This window comes from Sarcophilus harrisii, chromosome 3 (genome assembly GCF_902635505.1).
Source record: "Sarcophilus harrisii chromosome 3, mSarHar1.11, whole genome shotgun sequence".
Lineage (NCBI taxonomy): Eukaryota > Metazoa > Chordata > Mammalia > Dasyuromorphia > Dasyuridae > Sarcophilus > Sarcophilus harrisii.
In genome coordinates this window covers 42,894,347-42,916,281 of record NC_045428.1, presented here as the reverse complement: position 1 = coordinate 42,916,281, position 21,935 = coordinate 42,894,347, and the positions used below count along the sequence as shown (strand labels likewise).

The following is a 21,935-nucleotide window of genomic DNA, read 5'->3' as shown; positions in this document are numbered from 1 at the left end:
GCTTTTCCTGGAAACCAGTATGAAGAAAGAATGCCTGACTTGAAACTCAGTCATTTTATCTATCTATCTATCCCTCCCTCCATCTATCTATTTTCTTTCTTTCTTTCCATCTATCTATCTAGTTGTTATTTAATAGTAAAGATGTGTCTAAGTTTTTCCTGACCCTAAGGACTATAGTGTCTATGGGGTTTTCTTGGCAAAGATACTGGAGTGATTTGCTATTTCTTTCTCCAGCTCATGTTATAGATGTGGAAACTGAGGCAAACAGGGTTAAATGACTTGTCCAGAACCATAATGCTAGTTAGTGTCTGAAGACAGATTTAAAGGAAGGTCTTCCTAACCCCAGGCCCAGACTCTATCCCCTAAGCCACCTAGCTGCCTGCGTGTGTGTATGTGTGTGTGTATATGCATAAATATTTGATTTTTTTTTCATTTGATTATAAGGTTCATATGTCCTAATATAGTCACATATATTAGGTTTTGGTGAAGGTTTCCCTATATAGTTGAAAAAAAGTTATATTCCTTTCTATTTCCATTCAGTTTTCTTCAGAGGTCTATTATATCTAGCTTTTCAACTATTCTTTAATTTCTTTTTTAAGTTTTTATTATCATAGCTTTTTATTTACAAGATATATGCATGGGTAATTTTTCAGCAATGACCCTTGCAAAACCTTCTGTTCCAACTTTTCCCCTCCTTCCCCCCACCCCCTCCCCTAGATGGCAGGTAGACCAGTACATGTTAAATATGTTTAACCTCTTTCTTATTTATTTTATGTATAGGTTTATCTAACTCTTAGAGGGGGAAGTTAGAGTCACTCCATAGTTTTACTATCTATTTCCTTTGTATGTCATTTAACTATCTTCAGGTCTTAATCACTGAATGCCATGGCATTGTCTCAAACTGAGAACTGTTAAAAGACTTACAAAATGCCAAGGTCTCCCACTGTATCCAGGATCATCTCCAGTGGTCCTGATCTATAAATCACTGGATGCAGATGGCTCTGGAGGAGAGAGGCAGGTGACTTTGCAGAGAAACCTTTTGCTCATTTCAGTCCCTCTTGCCACAGCATCACCTTCCTGATCTCATGGTCCTCTTTCAGAATGAGGGACAAACAACAAACATATACATCATACACACATATGCAGACATATATCTATCCAATCATTTAGCCTGCTTAAGTCTCCTTTGTAAAATGAGATCATATAGAATTTGCTAATCCACATTCTATGCTTTTACATCCACTGAAAACTTTTCTTGGTCTAAAAAGCAAGACGCTAAACTAAAGAGTGAAGAGGAACAGAACAACTGTTAAATTTCAAGCCTATAGGTTTATGAAAGGACCTTTGGCAGTAAATAATATTGCAGATGAGTAAGAGTTTCTCTGTACTGCTGGTTGGAAAATACGGAGGATCCTAAAGTCTTGGAATAATTTTTTTGCTTTCATAACTTGAAATAGATGACCATTAATTAGTGCTACCTTCTAATAGTTCCTTTTCAATCATACTCGAGCCATTTAGAGCCACAATCGGGAGTGTACTGGAGCCAGCCCCAATCAACTCCTGACATTGTATGAGCATTAGCACTTTGAAAACTTGGCAAATGCTATAAATCAGGGCTTGGTTTAGGGTTTTTTTTTTTTTTTTTAATGGACTTAAGAAAGTATTGGAGAAAATGTTAATGTGCATACTGTCATTGGATCCCTGTAATATTCTGAGATTATATTCTTTGCTCTACAGTTTTTTTTTAATCAGGAAAATGAGAGCTGGTGATCTTTCAGGTCTCTTCTACCTTTAACCTTCTATGATTTTTTTTTTTTTTTTAACTTTTTCTAAATAACCGTTTAGGTAGCCAAGAGATTAATAGCTAGGCATTATGGAAACAGTCCTGGGTTTTTAAGTGAGAGAACCTGATTCAAATTCAATTTGCTGGCCTTAACTCTGCAACTAAGAACTTAGTTCCTCTGAGTGAATTATAAGGGGCAGAGAGGAAAGGGAGGTAAGAAAGCATTTTTGCAAACAGTAAAGTGGGATCTGGTCAGTATTTTGATCTTGCTAAGGGCAATGGGAAATCCATGTGCAGTACAGTTGACAGGTCAAGCATTGAATTAAGAAAAAAAAAAAAAAAGAAAAAGAAAACATAGAAACAAGACAAACGAAAACAGACCAGCCAGATATGAGGCAGAGAGTAGGTGACTTGGAGTTCAGAAATCACGAGTTCAAAATTAGCCTCAGACATTACTGGATCAGTATGATTGACTCATTCTTAACTTGTTTCCTCTTCTGTTGAAATAAGGATAATAATAGCACCCAACCCGACAGGGTTGTGAGGATAAATTGAGATAACAGCTCTATTATCCTGGTTATTATATGTATTATAGTGGATAGTAGTTTGGGGGTCAGAACATCCCAGCTCTCTTTCTTTGTAGAAGGATTAACTGTGGAACATTGGGATGGATAATCTGCTCTCTCCCACCTGGCCATAACCCATCTAGAGAATTGTATTCAGTTCTTCAAGGGGAAATTAAGAAGCATCTATTAGGGAGTTAATATGCCAGGCACTATGCTAAACCCGGGGATAAAAACAAAAGCGAAAACCAGTCCCAGCTCTAAAAGAGTTGAATGCGAACAACTACGGGCAATATTTGAGGTTAAATTGGGGGTAGTGTCAGAGGGAAGATCCCGGCATTAAGCGGGTCTGGGGAAAGCTTTTGGCAGAAGGAGACTTGAAGGAAGCCAGGCTTTAGCTAAGAGCTAGAGTAGAGAACGTCCATCGCGGTGATGAAGCCAGAGAGCTTAAGGTTTCGGAATAAGGTGAAGAAGTTGGGACGTTTGGCTTGGAGGAAAAAAAAAAAGAATTTGGCTCCGTTTGGCCCCAGAAAGCAGAACTAGGTACAATGGGTGAAAGTCGGAGTACTTTTCAATTGGAGAAAACATTCCGAGACAAACGAGCTACTCTAAAGTGGAACGGGCGGCCCCGGGGAGAGGGACTCGCTTTTCCTCAGCGCTTACTAGGTGCCAGGCAAGGCTGACAGAGGGTTGCCCTCCCTGGAAATCTGAGGGCGGGTTGCGGGATGGAGGCTGGGGGACTCGGACCACGCGATGCCCAGCATCGGACAGTTTCGAGATTCCGGGACTTCGGGATCCAGTCTCCGGACTCCTCCTCCGGGAAACAAACAAATGACCCAGCAGATCCCAACACGCCCCCCCGCCCCCGCCCCCGCCCGGGCAGGCTCGGCTCGGGGCATCTCGCCTCCCCCTGAAGCCACCTAGGGAGCCGCCTTCCCCAGGAGTCTGGCTCAGCCTCCCACGCATCGCGGCCCGCTCCGACCGTGCCCATGCAGCGGCCGGGGGCAGCCCGGGCGCCGAGAGGAAAAAGGGAGGACCTTAGCTGTGCGACCCCGGCGGGTCCCCCCTAGCCAGGGTCCGCATCTGTTAAATGGGTTCAGTCCAGTGCCTGGAGGCTGCCGCGTCTCCTAGGAGCTCCCGGGGCAGGCCGTCACTCCCTCCCAGCCTCACCAAGCGGCCCCTCCGCCCCGCCGGCTCCCGCCTTCCCTTCTGCGGGTCCCCTGTGCAGCTGGGTTTTACAGCAGTGAGGACAGCGGCAGCCCAGGGGCAGAGGCGGAGGGGAGGAGGAGGGGGCGGAGCCGGAGCTCGGCGCTCTCTTGACGGACAGCTCTCCTGACCAAGCGCTTTCCCCAGCTCCTCCCCGTCGTCCCGGGCCTCCACCAATGAGAGCGCTGGGAAGGCGGGATTTCCTCCTCCCGGCCTTGCTGTCGTCTCTTCTTTGGCTTCCCCACCGTTGGGCCCGCAGAGCGAGCTCCGGGGTCATGGATGCCGCTTAGGATCTCCTGACGCGACTGAGTAGGGATTAGGGACGAATTCGCTCTTGGCCAGGACGGTTCAGCCGCCCAGTCCCGGCCCCTCCTCCCTCAGGTGAGAGCCGCGCCTCGGCGGGGGCCTACACCGTCCGCTCGTCAGTCCGTCCGCCTGTCCTGTCGCTCATCCCGGGAGCGTGGGTTCCCCGCTCCCTTCCCCACCCCCCCTTCACTTCCCGGGGCGGGGCAGGCTGCGGAAGCCTTTGCGGGAACTGATCCCCGCCACGACCCGTCCGTCGGACCTCGCTTCCGCCCTTCCCCCCACCGATTTTTTTAAAGGGCGGAGGGGGTGTCCTAAAGTTTTAATTTGTTTGGGTTCCTTCTGCTCCGCCCTCGAGACGGCTGAGGGCCGCGGGGTGGGAGAAGGCGGCCGGGGACGCCCCTGACCTGCGTGACATTGTCTCTCCCCCACCCCCTCCGCGTCTGCTCGCCGTGGAGGCGAGGAACCCCGCGGGAAGAGGCGCGCTCTCCCCGCTCTCTGGTTCCCGGGAGGGGAGGAGAGGGGAGCGGAGCATCCTCCTGCTTCCGCCCCAGGCTTGGGCCTCTCCTCTCCGAGCAGAGGGGAGCGGAGCATCCTCCTGCTTCCGCCCCAGGGGGGGGGGGGCCTGGAGGCTCCCGCACACCTGCGATGCGCATAGAATCGGTCCTGCTCCGTGCGGTCTCCTCCTTCAGTGTTCCAGCCTTGGGGGCCGACAGCCGCCCCCTGTCGGGGGGTTTCCCCATCTCCGGCTGGAGTCCCGGAGCCGGGACGCACCGGTGGGGAGTGTGCCGGCCCCCGCCACCCGGACAAGGAGTGACCTTGGCTGAGCCTCGCTTTCCTCATCTGTAAAATGGAAAGCTTGGGGGAAATGGACCGTGGCTTAGCCTCAAATTGGAGAGGTTTGGGGGGGGCGCTGCCGAATGCCCGGTTCGAAACGGCTTTGAGTCCTCGGCTTTCGGGGCAGTCCCTTGGCTCTGCCCTGGGCCCTCTGAAGACTGGGGCTGGCCTGGGATGAGGACGTGGGCGGTGGCAGCTCCGAGACCCAAGCCTGGGGGCTACGGGGCGACTGTGCTTTACAGATGGTGGAAAAAAGTGGAGATTCTGGGCCCCTCGTCCCCTTAGCTTTCCAGTCTCCGGGCGGTCAGTCCAGTTGGTGCTGGCTCTTTGCTGGCTGCCCTCAAGTTCCCAGTAAGAGACACACCCACAGCCAGCGGCCCGGAGAAGGTCCTTGCTAAGTAGGTGTGGATTGGATAGTAATAAGGTTTACTTGGAAATAAAGTGAGTGCAGCCAGTTCCCACCCTAGCAAGGTGTTATGTCACATGGCATCGTGACGTGAGACGCTACAGAATGGTATTGTTTGGGAAGAGTTAGACGCTCCAGGAGGGCTAGAATTATTGTTTAGGAAAATCAATGTTTCTTAAGTATGTTTTATAGGACAGGAGCCATAATGGGCATGAGGGGTTCAATGAGAAAATAAAACATTCCCTTCTTGGGGAGAGTCTGTTTTTTTTTTTGAGACCACATAGACATAAATGAGTAATTACTTTCTCTTTGTAGGGAAGATGCTAGCAATTGGGTAGATCAAACTTTTTGTAGAAGATAATTTGAGCATAATTTTAAGGGGAAAACGAGTTTCTAAGACTTGGTTTGCATTCCACTCATGCAGAACTGTACACCTATAGAAAAGATGATGAAAAATTGTATATGACCCGTATACTAAAGGGAGGCTGGTTTGGTTTTATTGAAGGTATTTGAAATAGTCATAGATGATAAAGTTGAAAAGGCCAATTGAATCAGTGATATAGTACTGCTATATTGTACTGAATATCCTATGTGTTCTACTACTGAGAAAGAAATGGACATTTAGTAACCTGGATATTTAGTGCAGATGAGATTCGTGGGTTTTCTTGTATTTCCATTTTAGGTTTACTGTTTTTCCAATCTAGAAATCCTGACTCATCATTTTGAAAATGTGTGCATTTAGTCACAAGGAAGACTGGATTTGGGAGCCGGACAGGGAGTGGGAGAGGGAGAATGCTACAAGATTAGTGTAAATCTGTTGCTACTACTGGAAATGAAATCCAATTCTAGTTTTCTGCTGAGGGAAGGGAGGAGGGATTAGCCACATTTTCCTATTGCTGGGAAGCTGACTTTTTAGTTTTCTTTATTCATGCAGTCATTAGACTTTTAATAGTTAGATGTTCATGGGATAAGGTCACAGGATTTAATTCAGCAAATAATTAAGTGCTTGCCATCTTCATAATTGTATTCTAGGTATTGGATGGAGACAAATAGAAAAAGCTATTTGGTGATGTGAAAAGAGTGCTGCAGTACTTGGGTTTAAAAGGCTTAGTTTAAACACTGGCTCTACCACTTATGTTTCTGATTAAAATTTTAGAAAGTCTTATTGAAAGGATTTTAATGAATGTGTAAAACAAGAAGTCAGTGTGGCTGTATTTTTTAAACTTTAATTTTTTTCTTATCCTGAACTTAAAAGCTCCCACTTCATGGTATTTATTATCATAAAACAAGACATAGTATTACCCATGAAACTAAAGAGAATAATATATAGCTTGTTCTATTAAAGCATATATTCTGTCTGTTCAGCACATTAAGTGCCAACAACTGTCCCCTTGTCAGCATTCCTTTGGACATTCTTTTCTGTGCATATTAAAAATTGCTTCATTCATGTGCTTTTTCCCTCCCCATCACTGGCTCTCATCAAACATTTGTTAAGCATTATTATATGCTAGGTGCTGTGCTAAGCACTGAGAATGCCAGTATGAGCCAAAAGGTTGTTAAGGGGCAGGGGGTTTGCCACTCACCATTAGGAGTTAACAAGAAAAGGAAGCTGAAAAAGGGAAGGAAGAGGCATGTTGGAGAAAGCACTGACTCCATCCTTCTGAAAAATGATGACTGGTCAGTGGAAGCCCTGGGAGGAACTGCCCAATGAGAGGGAACAGCTTAGGTAATTCCTAGGTGGGGATTCCATTGCCAGAGTGGTTTTTCGGGATGAAGAGATTTCTGGGACATGGTGAAGAACCTTGCAGAGAAAGGAGCCCAAGTCATTCCCTCCTCATCCTATATAGAGTCCTGCACAGCTGCATCAGGAGGCCCATCTGGAGACGAGGTCACCATGGTCCCCCCCTTCCTTGTAGTTCACATTCGTCTAACCCTTCAAGTCCTTTCTTCAGTATGATCAATAAATAGGGTACCACTAGCACTTCTCAGATTTTCACCTTGATGTTAAGGTGCTGCCCCAAAGTGCTGAGGAAAGGTCTACAGGCAGATGTCTTCTTGTGGCCAGTCCTCCTCCATCATATAGTAAGGCTGGGAGTCTAGCACCTATAGAACATCCTAACTCTCTTATAACAAGTTTGCATAATCACACACACAGACACAGTCCCAAATACATCCACAAATCAATCTTGTCTAAAAATGTATCTGATTCTATACCTCTAATCCATCACTTTTCTGTCGAGGTAGAAACAATACTTTATTCTACCCGTCTTTTGGAATGGTGGTTGGTCATTGCATTTATTCTTTTTTTTTTTTTTTTTTTTAAATTTAATAGCCTTTTATTTACAGGTTATATGCATGGGTAACTTTACAGCATTAACAATTGCCAAACCTCTTGTTCCAATTTTTCACCTCTTACCCCCCACCCTCTCCCCTAGATGGCAGGATGACCAGTAGATGTTAAATACATTAAAATATAAATTAGATACACAATAAGTATACATGACCAAAACTTCCTTGTAGTTCACATTCGTCTAACCCTTCAAGTCCTTTCTTCAGTGTGATCAATAAATAGGGTACCACTAGCACTTCTCAGATTTTCACCTTGATGTTAAGGTGCTGCCCCAAAGTGCTGAGGAAAGGTCTACAGGCAGATGTCTTCTTGTGGCCAGTCCTCCTCCATCATATAGTAAGGCTGGGAGTCTAGCACCTATAGAACATCCTAACTCTCTTATAACAAGTTTGCATAATCACACACACAGACACAGTCCCAAATACATCCACAAATCAATCTTGTCTAAAAATGTATCTGATTCTATACCTCTAATCCATCACTTTTCTGTCGAGGTAGAAACAATACTTTATTCTACCCGTCTTTTGGAATGGTGGTTGGTCATTGCATTTATTCTTTTTTTTTTTTTTTTTTTTAAATTTAATAGCCTTTTATTTACAGGTTATATGCATGGGTAACTTTACAGCATTAACAATTGCCAAACCTCTTGTTCCAATTTTTCACCTCTTACCCCCCACCCTCTCCCCTAGATGGCAGGATGACCAGTAGATGTTAAATACATTAAAATATAAATTAGATACACAATAAGTATACATGACCAAAACGTTATTTTGCTGTAGAAAAAGAATCAGACTCTAAAATATTGTACAATTAGCTTGTGAAGGAAATCAAAGCATTTATTCTTTTAAAGTCTTTCTTTGTAATATTGTATTAAATCATCATCTGAGTAGGAAGTAGGACGAATTGGATGGTAATTTGACTAAAAGAAGCTTAAAGTTTGGAGCAGCTAGTTGGCACAGTGGATAGAGCACCTGCCCTGGAGGAGCTGAGTTCAAATCCCATAACACTTTTGGTTGTGTGATCCTGAGCAAGTCACTTAATTCCAAGTGCCTCGCAAAACAAAACAAACTCCCCCAAAACAGCTTTTATGTATTTACATCCTAGTTATTATTCTGTATTTTACTAATAACAGGGATGGGATAATTTCATCCTTCTTAAATTCAGTTAAATTGTCACAATTGTTAAACACTTATCTTTCTCTGCATATTTTTATATTAGTGAAATAACATGATATAAGTTGATTAGTTTTTGTACAGAGGACCATAAACATAGTTAATGAATTTGAAGATATTTGAATGTTTATTTATCATTGGTAGGAATAACTCATCTTTAGCATATATATATATGTGTGCATCGCTAAATACATATGATTTACGTATTTTATTGGCATATTGATTTTTACAGCACAATCATTTCCCAATTATCTGATCTCTTTTTCTAGTAGTAATGTCAGAGTAATTGTAAAGATGTTTTGTTATCTAATAGAACATAAAACTTCCAAAATGGTTATTAATTTTTAAATATTAAGACTCAGAATTTCATTATCAGATAGGTTAGTAATATAGAATATTAAGAAGTTATTGGTTGTTTAAAAGCATGTATTTAGATGAAGGTAGGAATGTGACTCTCAGCCTAGTTTTGTATTTGTAAATCTGAAGGTATATTTTTAAAAAGCTTAATGCATTAAGTTCTGAAAGACACCATTATATTTTTTGCATATAATAAATTATTAATTTTATTATTGAAATAAGGATAATTTGTTTAGGTTTTAGAATGCCTTATAGAATTAAATTTATTTCTTGTTCTCTGTACCCATACTGATTGGTGGAGATTCCCTAGAAGGGAGTCCTTTATAGGAGAAGCTTGATTATTGCTAGGGATACTTAACTGATTGTATTGATTTTTGGAATATCATTTTGTTACAATTACCATGAATCATCTGATTATTACATGTCTATGTAGAGAAGTGAATGTAGATTACAAAAAATTTTTTCTCAAACCAGGACCATAACTATTCTGATCAAGATACAAATGTAATATTGTTTGTTAAATGTATTGTGTACTTTTTCCTTTAATATCACAATTCAGCTAAGTACAAATCAATAAAAATTAAAACTCTTTGGTATGGTACTGGTTTAATATAAATTGGTTCATTAATACAATAGATTACACAACACATGGAAGAAATGAACAAAGCACTGATGTTCAGTAAAGCTAAAGAGGAGGCCAACTGTGATGAGAACTCCCAGCCTGACAAAAGCTGCTGTGAAAATTTTAAAGTGTTGACAGAAATGAGGTGCAAACCAACAGTTTTGTATATAAAATTAAAAGTTGTTGCACAAACAAAACTAATGCAGTTACAATTAGAATGATAAACAGTTAATTGGAAAAAGAATCTTTGCAGAGAATTCTCTAATGAAGTTGTCATTTACCACATGTAAGAAAATGATTCAGTTTTATAGCAAGAAATCCAGACTATCACTATATTAAAAAAAAAATGTTCCAAATCATTAACAATAGAAAAGTGAACATGGAAAAAACTTTAAGGTTTCCTCTTATACTCATCAGTATGGTAAAGAAGATAAAGGAGAAAACTTTGGGAAAATAAACATATTTATACGTGGTGGAGCTGTGAATTAATTGGTTCAAGCATTTTTGAAAGTGGTTTGGAGTAATATCCAAAAAGTCACCAACTCTGCATACCTTCTGATCCACTGAGAATCCATCAAGAATCCAAGAATCTGCATACCTTCTGATCCACTGAAAATCCAACAAGAAAAAAGAAAGGAAAAAAATCCATATGTCCAAAAATTGTTGTAGTAGCAAAGAACTGGAAACTGGGGGAAGGGGAAGGTACCCATCAGTTGGAGAATAATAGCTAAATAAATTATGATATGTGAAATAGAGTAGAACAGAACACTATTGTGGTATAAGAAATGAAGAGAACTCTTTCTGTTTTTCAATAGGAAGGGGACCTTTGAGGAAAAGTAGATGTTAGGGATAGACTTTTTCCCCTCTTCTGCCAAAGAAAAAATAAAATAAGAGAATAGAAGGAAGTCCAGCAATAAGATAAGCAAGACAACTTTGAAAATTACATGTTGAATTTATTGTATTTTAAAAAGTAAGCTCTACATGAAAGAAATTTGTAGTTTTAGGTACAATCACAGTGTTTTGGAAATGTTAATTTTATTTGGTGATTAATTACACAAGAATTACACAAACTGTTAGCTGTTTAGATGTTTTTGTTTTTGACAGGCACTGACACTCCTTGGATAAAGATGGATAAGTTATTAATAGTGGATGGGGAATTGGAATGCGCCTTTGTTGAGGAACAGGTCAGTTCACCGAGAACCTCCACAGATGTGGATCATAGTGTCTGAAGGAGTTGCAAGGTAGCCTTTGCCTGATACAGATGTTGTGGACTGGAATGAGATAAATTGGAGGCATAGGGAAGAGGAAAGAGGTCAGCCAATGCAACAGCATCTCAGTGGGGAGGTCAGGGAACAGCAACTGCCTCTCTGTCTCCTTGTATCATTCTCTCACAAGAGGAGATCTATTCTGCGTTGGATCTCCAGCAGCCATTGTCAGGTGTTTCCCGTGTATTCGAACACTCCTTGTTCAAAATGACCATTTCCAGGTCCCTCCCTCCCACTTTAATCACCCAATAATTTTTCCTCTTTTACTATTCTCTGTACAATTCACATCTTCCCACTTAATCAGAATCCTAGTAGTTGTCCATATATTTCCATAACACTGCCTTTCTTTCTTTAATGCATCATTTCTTGGCTCATAATATTTCTCTCCTTCCTAACTTCTGCCCTAATACCATGGGACTTCAGCCTACGTTTGACATTCCCTGAAACCCTCTAATTGTTTAGTTCTTCCACCTACTCATTTTTCATTCTCTAACTCTCCATCTCATCTCAGTTATACACAGTGATAGTCATATTATTTTCTTCCCATTTATTTGATTTTTCCCCCTCAGTTGCATGTAAAACAATTTTAAATATTTTTTTTAAACTCCAGAATTCTCTCCCTTCTTTCCCCCCTCACATTCCCATTGAGAAGGCACATGTGAAAAAAAAAAGATCACCCCCCCCCCCCAAAAAAAAAAGTATGCTTCAATCTGTAGGTAGACATAATTATTTCTCTAGGTATGGATAGCATTTTTCATCGTAAGTTCTTCAGAGTATGCTTGGAAAGTCATTCATAGTTGATCATCCCTCAACATTGTCCATACTTTGTAAACAATACCTTTCAATTTGCATGAGCTCAGGGAGGACTTTTTAGTTTTTCTTTTTCTTTCTTTTTTTTTTTAATTATACTAACTTTTTATTGACAGAACCCATGCCAAGGTAATTTTTTACATTATCCCTTGCATTCACTTCTGTTCCAATTTTTCCCCTCTCTCCCTCTACCCTCTCCCCTAGATGGCAAGCAGTCCTATATATGTTAACTATGTCGCAGTGTTTCCTAGATACAATATGTATGTGCAGAACCGAACAGTTCTCTTGTTGCACAGGTTTTCTAGTTTTTCTGAGAGCTCCCTGCTCATCATTTCTCATAGAGCAATAATATTCCATCATAATCACATATCACAATTTATTTACACATCCTCCCAGTTGATAGACATCCCCTCAGGTTTCAACTCTGCACTGAGAATAAAGCTGCTAAACATATTTTTATACACATAGATCATTTTTCTTTTTTAAAAAAAATGTATTGGAATATATGCCTACTAATGGTGCTGTTAGGTCAAAGGGTATGTATAATTTCATAGTCCTTTGGGCCTAGTTCCAAATTTCTCTACAGAATGGCTGAATCAGTTCATAGTTCTACCAACAATGCATTACTTCTCATTTTCCCCATATTCCTCCCAGCATTTCTCATTTACTCCCCTATGGCCCATTAGCTAATCTCATAGGTATAAAATTATTTTAATTTGCATTTCTCCAATCAGTAGTGAGTGAGCACTTTTTTTTACTATGGCTATAAATAGCCTAATTAGTTAATATGAAAAGTGTCCATATTTTTTGATGATTTATCATTTGGGGAATGCTTTTAATAAATTTGACTCAGTTCCCTATATATTTGAGATATGAGACCTAAAGTAGAGAAACTTCTTTCAAATTTTTTTTCACAATTACTATTGCTAACTATTTTCCTCTGTTAATTTTATTCTCTTTCCTTTTACCATGTCCCTCCTCAAAAGTGCTCTACTTTTGGTACTCCCTCCCCCAATAAATCCTCCTTTCTGTCATTCTCTAAAATTCTTGATTTGTCACAGTCATTAGCTTCCATTTGCTCAAAGCTAATTTTTAAGAAGTTATTTTTCTCGTTGAATTTTTGTACTTTTCCATTGACCAGTTTTGCTGTTAAGGCATTCTTCTCCTCATTAGCTTTTTGTACTTTCTTTTGTATCACTCTTGTCTGTCTTTATAATTTTCCTCTACTTTTCTAACTTGATTTTCAAAATCCCTTTTGAGCTCTTCCATGGCCTGAGACCAATTCTCAATTTTTCTGGAGGCTTTATTTGTAGGAGCTCTGACTGTTATCTTCTTCCGAGTGTGTGCTTTGATCTTTCTTGTTACTTAGAAACTTTCTATGATCAGAATCCTTTTCTGTTGTTTGCTTATTTTCCCAGCCTTTGTTTTTGCTTGGCTTTTGGAACGTTTCCAGAATACAGGGCATAATGTCACAAGCTTCAGGGATTTTTTGCATTTGTTTTTGGAGATCCTTCTAGGGACCTGGAAGTTCTTGGTTCTTCCAAGGTGGTGGGAGCCAAGGAGAAATGTGTTTACTACTCTTGTGGCCTATATGCTCTCATCTGTGAGTGACCACAAGCACTTCTCTGCACTCCGGATCTGTGGGGAGGGTCCTGATCCAGGCTGACTGGCTGTTCTGGTATACTAGTGCTCCTTCTTGCCCTGGGACTCTAAGCCAAAACTATATTCTAAACTTTGAGTATGGGCATTGATTTAGTGCTAGGAAAGACAGCCTCCTGAGTGACTATTTGATCCCCCAGTGTCTGTAGTCTGAGATCTCTTGAAGTCCCCTTGCTGTTGCCATTGCCATGGCTAAGGATTTGTTGGTTCCCAAAGCCTGATCTTGGTTGGCTGGTTTCCAAAGGCCTTCTTACCCTGGGGCAACAGACCTTTCCTGCCCTCCTCCTTTTATCCCCCTTTCCCTGATCTTGCCCATTTCTCTTTTGTTTAATGTATTTCTACCACAAGTATGTATGTTCAATTTTAGTTGATTGTTATTTTTCATACGTGAAATAGGTAGTGAGAATCCTGTTTCCCCCATTCCTGATTTAGTATCTATATCTTTTTCATGTGCTGTATTTATTGTGAAATCCTAAAATCTTCTTCCACATTTCCTAGTAAATCCTTTTTCCTTCTATTGTTTCTTCCATTTCTTAAGACCAACAAAATTAAAAAACAAAAACTCCAAACACAAAAAGCTTCACTTGTGTCTTTTTTGTGTTTGCCTTATTTAACTTACTCTGTGATGTTTGAAGATGTTAATTCTCTGAAAGAAAACTTGTTTCTCATCCCCCATTAGAATATAAGTACCTATATATAGCCTCTGTCTCACAAGGTTGATGTAAAACTCAAAAGAAATGTTATTTTTTTAATGTTAAACATGTACAGTTCTTCTATATACATTTCCACAGATATGTTACATAAGAAAAATCAGATCAAAAAGGAAAAAAATGAGAAAGAAAACCAAATGCAAGCAAACAACAAAAAGAGTGAAAAAACTGTTCTGTAATCCATACTCAGTTCCCACTGTCCTCCCTCTGAGTGCAAATGGCTTTCTCTTCATAAGACCTTTGGAACTGGCTTCTGGCTTCATCATGAGATGATGATGATACTTTTAAAAGTACTTTGCAAAGTTAAAGTGCTATATATGTTGACTTTTGATATAGTTACCAGCTTTTCTATTGGCTACTTATTTAATATTCCAAAGACATAGATTTTACCTTGTCACTAATCTCAGAAGTTAAACATGGCTTTCTTTTGTTTCTAGGAAAAAAATACAAATAGCTCAACCTGAAATAATCATTACCTGTCATGCACTTTCTCCTCATCTTCTGATTTTTAGAACTTCTAGCTCCCTTTGGTACTTAGCTCATGTATCACTGCTTTTATAAATCCTTTTATGAGTCTTTGTTTTCTTTCCCATAATCCTTTCCTCCCCAAAATTTATTTTACTTTTTCCCTCCTGAAATTACTTTGTATTTACATACTTCTACATGTGTTGTATCCCCAATAGATTGTAAGCTTCTTGAGGACACGTTTGTTTTTTCTTTTGTATGTAAGTTTCTTAATAGATATACTTTACACATACCATAATAAATGCTTAATATATATTATATGACTCTGATTAAATTGCAAATACAATCTGTAAAAGTGGGAATAAAAATAGTTTTACATGGAATTGTTATGGAAATTCTTTATAAGCCTCTTTTATCATGTAAATGTGTTATTACTAATTAGTTATTCATAATAAAGTTTTGCTTTTAAAATATGGGTTTGACCTGAAACATTAATAGCAATATGTTTGTAATAAATATACTTTAAAAGTTTAAGAATTTATGTAAAGAGATTTACATATTTATGTATTCCATTGGATAAGGACCCTGTGCTAGTAATAACATAAAACAGTGTTTTAAAATAAGTATTTGATTGCTAATGAATTTATAGCTATTTCTCCTCAGTAAATATATGGTAGATGAATAGTATTAGTTGACTATTGTGAAGTGCCACTTTAAGAAATCAGTATTTTTTTTGGCCTTCTCATCATTCTTATGTGCTTATTTTTCAGGTGATTAAGATGCTGTTATCCATAGGAATGTTAATGTTGTCAGCCACGCAGATATATACTATTTTGACTGTCCAGCTGTTTGCATTCTTTAACTTATTACCTGTGGAGGCAGACATTTTAGCGGTAAGTGTAACTGAAACAACTTAATGTGTCTGAAATAAGGGGGAGATAAATTTAACAAAATAACACCCAAACTGGTTGTGTGCGTGTTTTTTGACTTTTATAATATGCTTATTCTATGGGATAAGTAATTAACAATTAGAACTTCATGATTCTCCTAATGCTTTGAAATTATCTTGCCCATAGATATTTTGTGATTCAGGCAAGAGTAGTTTTTACTGAAAAGAAGGCATTTACATAAGAATGATTTATAGTTTATGTTTATAGTTCTGTTGTATAGTTAATGTTTTATTAATAGTTGTATTTTATTTTATAGTTGTATAGTTAATGTTTATGGTTCTGTTGCTTTTATCAGTTATAATATGAAGCTATGAAGATAGTCTAGGAAGAAAGTCCTCAATTTCTGGGATTGTTACTCAAACTTTAAGCTGATTTAAAAAGCATTTTAATTGACAACAAGTCACATACATCCAATAATATTGCTCCTTCTCCTCTATTCATAAAGCTGTCCCTTATAAGAGAATAAAAAAAAAATCAGCAAAATTAACACATCAACCAAGGCTGTTGTCATATGCAGTGTTCAGACATTCAGAGTTCCAACCCTCTGCAAAGGAGAAGGGGAACCTTAGTCTTAAATCTCTTTGGAATTGAAGCTTGCTCATAATTTCACAGTGTCACTTGTTATTTTTTTTCCATTTTCGTAGTTATTATGGGTATTGTTCTGCTACTTCTTCACTTTGGGACAGTTCATATATCTCTATAGTCATCATATTCATTGTTTCTTACAGTGCTGCAGTAATTCATAACATTAACATATGACAATTCATGTAGCCCATTTCTAAGTTAACAGTAATCTATTTTTTAGTGCTTTACTACTACTGAAAGTGTTGCTATAAATATTTTGATCTATAAGAGACCTTTATTTTTATTATTAATTTTCTTGGAATATCCATCTTGAATGGATCAATGGTTGTGGTGATTTTAGTTATTTTCTTAGAATAGCAATTAGGTAGACCATTTTTTTAAGATTTCTTCTTGCACTTGGAAATATTTCCCTAGCTTCATAACTTTGAAGTATTAATGTCACAAATAAGTTACAGTTTTATTGAAGAATTGGAAAAGTGGTAACATGATCAGGAACCTTTACAGCTAGCAAGAAGCTCGCCTATATGATCTTGTTGGACTTGGCTTATATAAATGCACCTTCTAATTGAGGACTCTGAAAGTCTTGGAGTTTTTTCTGGAAGATGAACTAGGGACACAGGTAGTCAGTGTCCATTGCATACAGCAACAGGGTAAGCCTTCCCTTTGTCCTATACAGCCTCTGGAAGAAGCTCATTACCTGCAATGGGGTACATATGCCTAGGTTGTGGGTTTTCTATGGCCCTGTGCCACCTGTCCCAAGGCTGCCTGCCATGGTGCTCTCCTCCTGGCCCAGTTGATGTCTGAAGTCTTTTTCAATTCTATTATTCTGTGAAATGTGCCACTCCCCAAGTCCCAACTTCCCAACTTTGTGCTTTTTTTTTATCCAGTAGAATGTAAGTTCCCTACACCTAGTACATAGTAGATGTAAAGTACATTTTTGTTGACTCCAGCACTATGGTCTCACTTTGTTTTCTTGGGGATCCTGATACTCTTCATACATTTCTCTATGACTTAATTCCTTTCCAACTCTCTGCAAGGATGCCCAGGACTACCCCATCCCCGAAAAATCTTTTTTTCCCTGAAGCTATTGTTACCTCCTGCTCATGGCCAAGTTCTTTCACATATCCTGGTTTCTGTCAAAGAGATCAAACTTTGAGTCACCTAACTTCAGAATCTTGGCATTAGTAGCCCCTTGATCTCCTTCACCTTACATATTAATATTCCTTCACTTTGTAAGTGTTTTTGATCCTATCTGGGGTATAGACTACACCCTATCATGGCATGAGAACCCAAGACTGGATTCCTCCTGCCAGTAATAATTAATAGCTTAACATGTATAGGAAATTACTGCAGCTGAGTGAGGAATTCTAGGCATGGAGATGATACCATTGGAAATGACTCATTAAGTCTTTTTTTATGAGATGTGCCAACATTATGACCTGGGTCTGTTTCCTTATTTGCAAATAAGAGGATGGATCTTTAAGGTCTCTTCTAGTTCCAAATTCTGTGATCATTTCCACAAATGGAGTCAGTACATTTAACTTTCTTTGATGTCTTTTTCTTTATAAAATTTTTTCTTCTCTTTCCTCATTTGAAATATGAGATTATTCTTCAGGTAAAAATCTAAAACCACAGAATTAAAGAAATTCAGAACCAGGAGGGCTCTTAAAAATTATTCAGTTCAATTCCTTTAATGTTTCAGATACAGAAAGTAAAGCTTAAATAAGCTTCTTCAAGGTCATCAAGCAAATTATGGGTAGAAATGGTATTGCTTTTATTTTGTTCTAGCATGAAAGGAGTGTGTGTGTGTGTGTCTGTGTGTGTGTGTGTGTGAGAGAGAGAGAGAGAGAGAGAGACTGTGTGTGTGCCTATGCATGTGCTGTTCAAATGTTGTTTAATAAATATAAACTGTACTTTTTTGCTGGATTTGCCTAGTGTTTCATTTTTCTTTTTTGAACCTTAGAGAAGCTTAAAAATGAATATGGAAGTATATTGAAACAGAATCTTTTTTTCTTTTAAAAGTGCATTTGGAACTCTTTTTCAAATTCATCAGGAAGTATAGTTATAAGAGTATTGATTGGGGTCAGAAAAACAGAAGTCTGTTTCTAGTAATCTTTACAAAAGGAAGAAAATCAAATGGATATTTTTTGAGAGGTAAACTGTGCGTAAATTAGTAAATATGTGTGTAAGTTAATGAGTTCCCATAAAAGTTGCCTATTATGCTAATTGTTTGCAAAGAAACCATCCTATTTTGAAAATCTATATTTGTGTGTTGTGTGAAATCACTAAGAATTTAGTGAAAATTTCACTTAAATCATAGGTCACCAAAAATAATGAATTTTAAATGGAAATTCTCTCCTTGTGTCTGTCCTCTTGTGCTTTGTGAGTGGCATCCAAATTCCATAAGATCCTACTAAGCTGTTAATATTTCATTTGTAGACCTCTTAATGTGTTCAATGACTAGCCTAGTTACATTTGGGGGGGAACTCATTACCAAGTTGGGTTCAATGTGTTGAAATTTTTTACCAAAAATAAAAGCCTCATGAATATAATCTAAGGTGGTAGAGAGAGTTTATGATCTGCACTGGTGATAGGAGAATGCCTACCACTGATACTGCAGGTGCTTGAAATATTTGTATTGACTTTGAATAAATGTTAAGCATATTTCTTGCCATATTTTATGTTGAAAATGCATTTGTAGATGAAATTAGGATTTATTTATATGTATATATGTATACACATGTATATGTAGCATAAATGAGGTAGCAGTAGAACTGATTAAATATAATTATAAATGTATTGCTTTCATTCTGTTGCATAATATGAATATAACTTAATCATTTTAATTTTCTGTATAGTATAACTTTGAAAATGTATCACAGACATTTGATGACCTTCCAGCAAGATTTGGTTATAGACTTCCAACTGAAGGTTTAAAGGTAAGAAATAGTATTTAGTAAATTATTAGCATTATTTTATGTTAGCATATTTTGTTGATAGTGTTTAAAGTATCTAAAATATGAATATATGTTTCCCTGAAAATTTTATAACATTTTGATCACTTGAACTTCAATTTTTGATATCCATTATAGGTTGTCCTCAGTTTATGTGAAGAAGTTATATTTCAGAAGTTCATTTTTAATGCCAACATTTTGAATCCTTTAGTTCATTTCCCTTTAATAATAATAATATTTAAATGGCACATTAAGGCTTACGAAGTACTCTCAACAAAATCATGAAATGGGTAGGACAGGTGTTGATATTTCATTTTTACACATAGAGTCTAAGGCTTTGAGGAGCTGAACAACTTGTCCAAAGTTCTACTGTGGGTGCTTCATGCCTGAGGTTGCATTTGAAGCTTAATCACCCAACTTATACAAGACTGTAGCAGTGATGGTGTAAATGCCAGTTGATTCAACAGACCTTCATACAAAGTCTGATTTAACTCATTGTATAGCAAATATTTGCAATTAAAAACAGTAAATAAAAACTGTAACAATACTTTTGGGAATTAAAAGATGAGTTTAAATATAGCAAAACATTGAAATAAAGTAACATATCCCACAGTGCCCTTATCATGACTGACTTGGCATTAAACCTAATAAGTCTTTGTGTTGTTTCCAGGAATCCACTTCCCTTTGGACTATGTCCAAGCCCCTTTGTTTTTGTTTGCTTCACTTTGCATCAATTAATATAGGCATTTTTATATTCTCTCTTCATCATTTTACATGCCATAAATATATTTGGCCTAGTTATTCCCAACTAGATGGACATCTCATTTGTCTCTAGTTCTTTGCTATAACAAATAGTTGTTATAAATATTTTGGTGAGTTTTTCTTGTTAATGATCAACTTGAAGTGTAAACCCAGCAGCAGAATTTCTGAGTCAAGGTACATATGTTTTGGTCGCTTTATTTGCAGGATTCCGAATTGTTTTCCAGGAATTTTCATACCGATTCATAGCGCCACCAACAGTGTACCAGTGTGCCTGTCATCCCAGGATGATGAGCTGAAAACATTGCTTTTCTTAAGAGTCTTGGTTTCTGGGTTCTGGACTGTCTCCATCAAGGTCTGAGGGGAGATGGTCTGAGGCCAAGGTGGTGACATAGTTTGACTTTTCCTGGCATGTGCAGCTGTATGTTTCTCTCAGGGTATGTTGCTGTGTCAGCTAGGCAAGTTTTACTGCTTTGTGAATGGCCTTTGCTTGGCAGTTGGTGGTTATGGCTGTCCCTTTTTTAAGAAAGGTTGCTTCCCCTGAGGATGGCTGTGAAGCTGGGCCTGGACATAGGTGTGGTGGTTTCGGGGACACTGCCATTCACAATTTTCTGTGTTCTGGGTCCTGGGCTGGTTTAGTCGTGATGGTGGTTTGACTTGCTTATATATACTGCTTCCTGTTATCAGAAATTTTGCCCTTGAAACATGAAGATAAAGTGAATTAAAATAAGAGGCTAGAGCAAAATTTATTGTAGGTTAGCTGAACTTTTATTTTATTTTAAATAATTAATTTTTTATACACATTGCCTTATGAATCATGTTGGGAGAGAAAAATCAGAACAAAAGGGAAATACTGTGGGATAGGAAAAAATCCAGAAAAAAGAAGTGAACACAGCATGTGTTGGTTTCTTGAGTTCTTTTTCTGGACACAGATGGCATTTTCTCTTCAAAATGTATTGGGATTGCCTTGAAACACTGAGAAGAACCAAGTCTTTCTTAGTTGATCATTGCACGTTCTTGCAATTATTGCTTACAATGTATTCTTAGTTCTGCTTGTTTCACTCAGTATTGGTTTGTGTAAGTCTTTCCAGACCTTTCTAAATTCAGCTTGTTACCTTCATGTACCACAACTTATTCAGCCATTTCCCAGCTGATAGGCATCTACTCATTTTCCAATTCTTTGTTATAAAAAAAGAGCTGCTACAAATATTTTCATACATAGGGGGTCCTTTTTCCTCCTTTATGATTTCCTTGGAATATAGACTGCTGAGTCAAAGGGCACGCAGTTTTTATAGCCCTTTGGGCATAATTCCAGATTGCTCTCCAGAATGGTTGGATCATTTCACAACTCTACCAACAATGTATTAATGTCCCAGTTTTCCCACATTCTCACCAAAATTCATCATTATCTTTTCCTGTCATTTTAGCCAGTCTGAGAGGTGTGAGGTGGTATCTCAGAATTGTTTTAATTTGCATTTCTCTCATCAGTAGTGATTTAGAGCATTTTTTCACATAGCTTTAATTTTATCATCTGAAAATTGTCTGTTCATATCCTTTGATCATTTATCAATTGGAGAATGACTTGTATTATAAATTTAAGACAGTTCTTTATGTATTTTAGAAATGAGACCTTTATCTGTAGAGATTTTTTCCCAACTTTGTACTTCCCTTTTAATCTTGTTTCTGTTTGTTTTATTTGTGCAAAACCTTTTTAATTTAATGTAATCAGAATTTTCCATTTTGCCTTTCATAATGTTCTCTAGTTCTTCTTTGGTCATAAATTCCTCCCTTCTCTAAAGATCTGATAGGTAAATTATCCCTTGCTCTCCTAGTTTGTTTATGGTATCATTCTTTGTGCCCAAATCATGTACCCATTTTGATTTTATTTTGGTAAAGCATGTGAGATGTAGGTCTTTGCTGAGTTTTCTGATATATTGTTTTTCACTTTTCACAGAAATTTTTGTCAATAGTGTTTTTCCCAGAAGCTGTAGTTTGGGGGTTTATCAAATACTAGATTATTACTGTGGGCCTTGTGTGTATCTAATCTATTCCACTGATCCATCACTCTATTTCCTAGCCAGTACCTGGTTTTGATGACTGCCATTTTATAATAGTTTTAGGTTTGGAACTGTTTAGCTGACCTTTGAAAAAGTAGCAGTTATTACCTTAGACCAAACAG

At 38.4% G+C, this 21,935-nt stretch overlaps 1 protein-coding gene across 1 annotated transcript in view; it reads left to right on the top strand.

Annotated features, from left to right (window-relative positions):
* Nucleotides 1-3,782: 3,782 nt before the first annotated feature.
* Nucleotides 3,783-21,935, top strand: part of RNF13 (ring finger protein 13) — an 87,305-nt gene continuing 69,152 nt past the window's right edge. The window contains exons 1-3 of the mRNA XM_031957781.1: nt 3,783-3,933; nt 15,279-15,401; nt 18,902-18,982. Of these exons, the coding sequence (XP_031813641.1) occupies nt 15,288-15,401; nt 18,902-18,982 (195 nt within the window). The 5' untranslated portion in view covers nt 3,783-3,933; nt 15,279-15,287. The remainder of the gene's footprint in view (nt 3,934-15,278; nt 15,402-18,901; nt 18,983-21,935) is intronic.